This window comes from Apteryx rowi, unplaced genomic scaffold (genome assembly GCF_003343035.1).
Source record: "Apteryx rowi isolate R43461 unplaced genomic scaffold, aptRow1 scaffold_332, whole genome shotgun sequence".
Classification (NCBI taxonomy): domain Eukaryota; kingdom Metazoa; phylum Chordata; class Aves; order Apterygiformes; family Apterygidae; genus Apteryx; species Apteryx rowi.
Genome location: NW_020449775.1, coordinates 821,704 through 828,785, shown reverse-complemented (window position 1 = coordinate 828,785; position 7,082 = coordinate 821,704). Strand labels below are relative to the sequence as shown.

Sequence of the window (7,082 nt, the reverse complement as noted above, 5' to 3'; positions counted from 1 at the left end):
TCTTGCAGTCCTCAGAAACTTCCCCCAAACACCCATGACCTTTCAAAATGACTTTTTGCTTTGTGTTTGTACATTACCTTGAAGGATCTGTGATTGTTTCCTAAGTGCTGTGATAATACCAGAAATACATACTAATGATCATTTTGTATCACCTCACTGCAATAATGGTTAAGAGGGTGAGTTAAGTGACAGGTTATTTCCGGTTCCATGCTGTCTCTATCATTCTTTAACACTAGGGTAGCTATGTTATATAAATACAGACATCACAGGCTTATTTATGTTAAGCTTTTATTAAATCAGGTTAAATAATGAAACACAAACTCTTTGCCTATGAGCTGCTGGGTTTAATAAGTGGACTCAGCCTAAGGAATGTTAAGACATCTCTACAATTATATTACAATCTCCTGCTGGAAGTTAGAATCATTTAATAACACAGAAACCTATAAAAATGCCAGGTTTCACAGTAGCCAATTTTTGTCTTCAAGTGACTAATTTAGTGACTAATTTGGTGACTTTTGGATTGTGACATCTCCATCACTGACTGAAATACTAATCATGTTTGGCTACTACATCTGAAAAAAGACAGCACAAGGATATGAATAAAACAACAACAAAGGAAGAGGGAATAACTCCCTACCTAAGCAGAACTTCCTTCAAAAATCTTAGAAATACATGTCTACATTTCCAAAGGCAGCTAGTGATTTAGGATGTTTGTTTTGAGACATCAAATAGGCTCAGGTATTCACAGGACAAGAGTTCAGCAATCTGTAAAAAACAAGATCCTCTATGAGGACAGGTGAGACACCTACATAGTGAAGCCCCCACAACTACTAGTCACTTAAAATGTATCCTGCAGGATGGATTTTAGGGAAAGGCAATAAAAGGAAGAAGCAAAAATAAATGCATTAATTTCACTAAATTCAGCAGTATGGGCATACTTTCTTAATTTTTTCTTTTTTTTCTTCTTCTCCTCTTCTACTTATTTCTCCATCTTTTTCCCTCACTTCATTGTGTTTTTATCTCTGCTTTGCTGAACTGTGTTCTTCTCTGGTTCTCCTATTTCCAGTTCCCTTCGGAAATTCTTAACCTTTTGTTCTGTCTCTCCTCTCTCATTCCCCTTGTCCGTGCTTCTTCCTTTTCCTTTGGGTGGTGCCTTTCCTCCTTGCTCTAAAGCTGGTAGGTTCATCTCCTTTCTAGAAACCTCTTTTCTTTTTTGTTCCATTTCCATAGCCTATACCTAGTCCATCTCTCACTCTCTTAGTATATTATCACTTCATTTTTTACCCAGTTCCTTCCACAGAATGTGAAGCATGGATGGAAATGGACTGGCGAGTATAGGAGCTGAAGCCAGATTGCTTCCAGTTTTTCTCCTCCCCGGTATCTTCTCTGCCATCCCTTCTCTCATTACCYGCCTATTGTGCTGCAGAAAAGTCAGTATAGCTACTGAGGAGAGACATCACTTGTCTCTTTAGCAGCAGTCCCTAGAAACAAAGGTACATCTGGATCCCAAAAGGAAAATGGATGGATATCATGAATTTCAGCACCAAAATCGTCTTGAATAAACTGCTTGATTTTAAAGCTGTGCTTCTCTCATGGAACTTAATGGGAAATAGAGGCAATCAGGATCTTTGAAAACTCTGTGTGCTTTTACTAGAAGCCTTATGAATATGAGTTTTAAAATTATACCTACGTCTCTGAGCTCTGAGGCATTCTTTGACTATATTATCTATGGTTTGACTAAGATTTATTTGGCTTAAGTACATACCACAGGTGACTGCAGTTAGTAGCTAACATAGATTAGGTCTGCTCTATAACCAAAATATTTGTGCAAGTATTACCCCTAGAGTAAAGGCAGTCATGGCAGAATGCTATACTGGGTTAAACACTTCTTATACTAGTAATAACTTAATTCATGCTATTGTAATTACACTCATATAACTTATATATCCAGACAATGCTGTGGTACAAAATTAATAATATGTTAGTAGTGTGAAACTTCAAACAAATAGATCTGGTTGTGGAGTCCTTGCACATTCACCCCTTCTGGTTGCAATGCTGATAGGTGCCTGTATAGATACCTTTACTATTTTATTATTTAACTGGTAGAGTATTAGCATTTTACACTTTTGAAATTGGGAGGTTTTTTTGTAAGAAACGACTGCTGTAGGTGTGATAATCACAGGTGCTTCTGCCCTGCCCAGTGTTCTTCAAAAATGAAGATGCTGGTTTTCATGAAGCCTACCCTAAGAAAAAAAGTGCATACCAAAACAAGACAAATTAGCACATATTTTATGCTGAAGGGATTTTTTAAATAGATTTTGTCTCAGAATTATATCTCATTTTAAGGTAGCTAGAGAAGGTAGCACAGTTTATCTAAACACACTGTAGAACATTTCGCAGAGTACAGAATGCTAACTTTGAAGGGAAGAAAGAAAAAGGAAATTAGATATACCCAGGATGTTTTATTTGTGTGTTAGTCAATCATTTATGCCCAAAAGGGACTAGTTCTTAAGATGCCACTATCTCCAGAGCTCACAAGATCAAGATAGGAGAAAAGAAGTGCTGAGAGTGAAGTCATGCAGCCAGCCATATTTTAACACCACTGGTCCCCAAGAATGTGAGAAAGAGCCTTATTTAACTGCAAAATATGCTGAATTCATATATTCTGCAAGCTCTTGGCACAAACAATTTTCTTCTTATAAAGTTTATGAACTCCACATTTCCTTTGGGTTGGAAGATCTCTCTCTCTCCTCTACAGAGTTAATACACTTCCAAGAAAGAGAGAAGCTGGATACGTTGAGAAAGACTATGCTAGGATCTACCAGCCCAGAAGGAACAGGGCTACTCTGCAAAGGCAACACCCCAGTGAGTTTAAAAACTATGTGTCCCAGAGCACCCACTAACCATAGCAGGCAAATGCTAAGATGCCCAAAATCATACCCAGATCTATCTCTTTTCAGGAGATGTGTTGGAGAAGGGCTTACTACAGCTGTAGGTATGCAAACATTTTAACTGGCTAAGGCAGGGTGTTAAGAAATGCAAGGTTCATTATCTATGCATAAAAGTCATTGTTCATCAGTAGGAAACAAGTGGTTATTCTGCATGTTTTAGCAAAGTTTCAGAATATGAGATAAGGTGACTGAACACAGCAGTCCTAAACAGGTTTCTTAGGCAAAGATCTGAAGTCTGTTGGTTACTTGCTAAAGAAAGAGATGAGTTATGGCCTTAGAGAAGATAGATCTGCAGTCCAATAAGATGTCTATGAATTATAAAATAGTATCACCCTGCTATCTTAAAATGCGCTGTTATAGTGAAAATTTTTGATTATTGACTCTTACTTTTCATTCCTTCATGCCTCGAGTAGAATTTAGGTTGTAAAAGTAAACTGTTTCTGTTCTGTGATGCTGGTTTCAGGCCTCCCATGGAGAAATTCTTTTTCACACTCCAAATTCCTTCCAGAGCCACTGTTAATAATTTGTTAAAATAATACCATTATAACTGATTACTCCAGCTTCAGTCCAGAATCAATGTAACTGCTTAAAGACAACCCCTTTGGTCAATACAATAATTAGAAAGAGTTAAGGACAACACCGTAATATTCCTCCATATTCAATGGAAGGCATCTTCAGAGAGCAATTCAGATTGCTAAAAGTGTACATCTCTCTTTACTATCTATACAACAGTCTGAGACTACTACGCACCTAATATAAGCTGGGTGCAGCTGATCTATGATACATAAGAAATTCTAGTAATACCATAAATGCATCCATTATGATATATCGGTCATACAGGAACAGTAAACATCCTCATAAATTCCACCTAAAGATAGCAGAACAACAACAACAAAAGCTAATTTATTTTGTAGCAAGGTTACATTGTACTAATCTTAGTAAAACAGTAACCTTCTTACTACTCATCCACATCGTGTAAATCAGTAACTGCCCAACCTGACAATTAGCTTTTGTCAAAGCCCAGGCCAATTGATGAGCATCTCTAATTCCTCATATGTATACAGGAGATGAAAAAGGAACCAAGTAGTTGCTGAATAATATGCACATCACCATCTAATTGACCTTATTACACATAGCAGTAAATCCTGTAAAGAATAAACCCTGTAAATAATATTTTTGTAGTGGTTCTATTTTATCTGAACTAATTTAAGCCTCTGTCACATACATTTCATTAAGGGATCTCCCGAAATCATGAGAACATATATGGCAGCATCCATTCCTATGATCAAATTGAAATCATCCAGACAATTTTGATCCACTGGCAGATGAACATAGCAAAACATGGATGTGTTAAACTCTTAGTAACATTAGATAACATGAACAGTGTCATCAGACCAAAGTTAATGTCGGCAATTGAGTTAGTTGTCCAGATCCCCTTTACAGTCAATAGGAAAAGAACAGGCACTTTTACAGCATGATTCATTCAAAGATAGTTGTCTAGGTCAAGTCAGAAGAACTGTGTTTTCAAAGTGCCTTTTTCTCTCCATTTACTACAAACAGAGCCTACATAAGCAGTTCATTTCAAAGTACTATAGTACTATACTACCTAGAGGAGATGAATCACAGTCGTGGAGTTGCAGGTTCTAACAGTCATTACACCTGATAGGATACCAATTACATCACCTAACTTTTGTACATTTTCATCTATGAATCCAAATGTTTAAAACCATTTTTAGTAAGCTCACACTTGAGTCTCAATCCTACATGAGGGCAATCAGGAAGACTTCTTTCCAATACTTTTTTCCCAGATCTTCCAAATTCAGAAATAAAGATAAAATTGCTTCTGTTACATTTATGAAGGATGTAATGATTAAGAGAGATAATAGTGGGCCTACTCCAACAAAATGCACCTTAATATAAGCAATAAACAGCTTTACTCTAAGGAAGAGAACCTGGGGCGACAGAATGGGAACAGCATATTGTGGAGCAACAGTATCAAGGATGTAAGAGTAACAGTCAACAAATAGTTCAAGGCTATTGTGCTAATGTAATTTCTGGATGCCAGTAGAAAAGTTAACATAAGCACATGATTCTCTCTCTGTACAGGCCACAGGTGATACAAATACTGAAACAAAATGACCAGATTTGTTATTTACATTTTAAAGAGGAGACAAAACAATTGGTGAGAGTACATAAAGAGACCAAATTAAGTGCTAAACAAAATATTTACACAGAGAGATGTTAAGAATTTAAACTGCTTAACCTATCAAACACTGAATATTAGTGATCTTCATTACAGTGTACAAGTTAATTCCTCTGAAAGAAAATCCTCGATACTAAAAAAGGCACTACAATATGACTAAGAAAAGCAAGAAGTTGAATCATGCATATCAAAATTAGAAACCAGGTATGAATTTTTAACACACCAACCACTAGAACAAACTAACAAGGGAAGTTGTGGAATAACCAGCTTTACTCATTGGACTGCACACCACAGTACCTGGCATGGCCAGTAAAGGCAGTGAGATCTGATAGTCAACCAGATAAGCTATCCTTAAACATCACAAATCTCTGAAAAATAAATTCCTAAAATTAGATTAATAGATGTTATGGCTGCAAGAGACCACCTTCATGATGAAAGTTAACGTCCTACACGGGTCACAGGGCTACATACTGATTCCTGCCTCAAGACTAGTAAATGAGCTCAGACCAGGCCTAAAAGTTTAAGTGGAAAATATTTAAAATTTGTATTAAAAGTGGAGAACCTAACTGATCATTGTTAAATTGTTCCAGCATTAAGTACCCTTTTTGTTAAAAATGGCTAATTATTTCTACTTTGATTTTACCTCCAGTTCTTGGGGCTTGTAATACTTTTGTCTCTAGACCAAAGACTCTCTGCCCTCTTACACGACTTACGTTTCCTTATTTGCCCACTGTAATCAAGTTTCTTGGTAACCTTTAGCTGCCTAAACAGGTTCATTTCCTAACAGTTTTCACTGTTTTCCTGTCCTTTATTTACTTTCATCATTCTTATCTCAACATTTTCTTTTCAATACCAACTTCAATTTTGAACAGCAGAACTGGATGTCATAATCTCAGAACTACAGCACTTGTTTCAAAGAAAGTGGTAGCATAACCTCCCTACTGTTTGATTCTTGTTTCTGTTTTATTAAACTGATATGGAACTACCTGTGTTCTCTGTGCTCCTGTAAGTTCAGGCTAAAAACACCTAATAAAGACTATATGCAATTCTTTTCAGTTCTAAATGTTCTGCAGGTTATTAAATGTTCGGGGGGGGGGGGGTTAAGTAATATTTTTGCCACAGTTCCGCAAAAAGTTTTAGATTTCATTTGCCCTGACAAACACTTTCCCCTTGGTGACAATGACAGTTACCTGCAGCTGGGTGTTTAATGTGGCATTCTTCTTTCCGAAAATAAAGCTCTTCTTCAAGTATTTCTTTAACTCTCCTAGGTGGCTCAACATATACAAATTTCTTCCCTGTTTGTAAAACATATTACAAAAGAAGCAGTTATTTTAAAACCTAACAAATGCTAACATGCTTTGCCGAATGTAATTTCATTTTATCCTGCTCTACTTATAAGTATTTTTAATACACTTTAATGCACATCATTTACAGATACGTAATGGCRTTCGGGCAGCCCCAGCTCCCCCAAACCGAGTGGTTCCTCGCAACGGGGCCACGGCAGGTGTCTAGGAAGGGAGCGTGGCTGGAGCCCAAGGCACAGACGACCTGCGGCGGGGTGAGGCGGCCTCTCGGCGGGACGCCGCGACCCGGGGGCGGCCGCGATGGCTCGGGGCGGCAGGAGGCCCCTTCCTCCCCCGCGGCCTCCAGCGAGGCGTTACGGAGAGCCACCACGGGGGCAGCAGCCCTCAGGAGGCTGACAGCGCCCCTCACCAGCGGGAAAGGGAGGGCTGGGGACGCCCATGAGGCGATGTGCCCGCAGGGGGCCAGAGGGGCCGGGGCAGGGAGCGGGGGGAAGCGGGAGACGCGTCCCAGGGCCCCGAGGCGGGGAAGGCAGCGCGGAGGGGCGCAATGGAGGCCCGGCCCCCGCAGCAACGGGCGGCGAGCGCGGGGTGCTCGGGCGGCCCGCTGCCGGGGAGGGGGCGGGG

At 39.3% G+C, this 7,082-nt stretch overlaps 1 protein-coding gene across 1 annotated transcript in view; it reads right to left on the bottom strand.

The window, feature by feature from the left end:
- Positions 1-271: 271 nt before the first annotated feature.
- The window catches only part of CUNH11orf97 (chromosome unknown C11orf97 homolog), a 7,096-nt gene continuing 285 nt past the window's right edge, over positions 272-7,082 (bottom strand). The window contains exons 2-5 of the mRNA XM_026071898.1: positions 6,587-6,662; positions 6,345-6,449; positions 3,339-3,464; positions 272-2,238 (exon numbers count right to left, since the gene is read on the bottom strand). Coding sequence (XP_025927683.1) covers positions 2,177-2,238; positions 3,339-3,464; positions 6,345-6,449; positions 6,587-6,662 — 369 coding nt within the window. The 3' untranslated portion in view covers positions 272-2,176. The remainder of the gene's footprint in view (positions 2,239-3,338; positions 3,465-6,344; positions 6,450-6,586; positions 6,663-7,082) is intronic.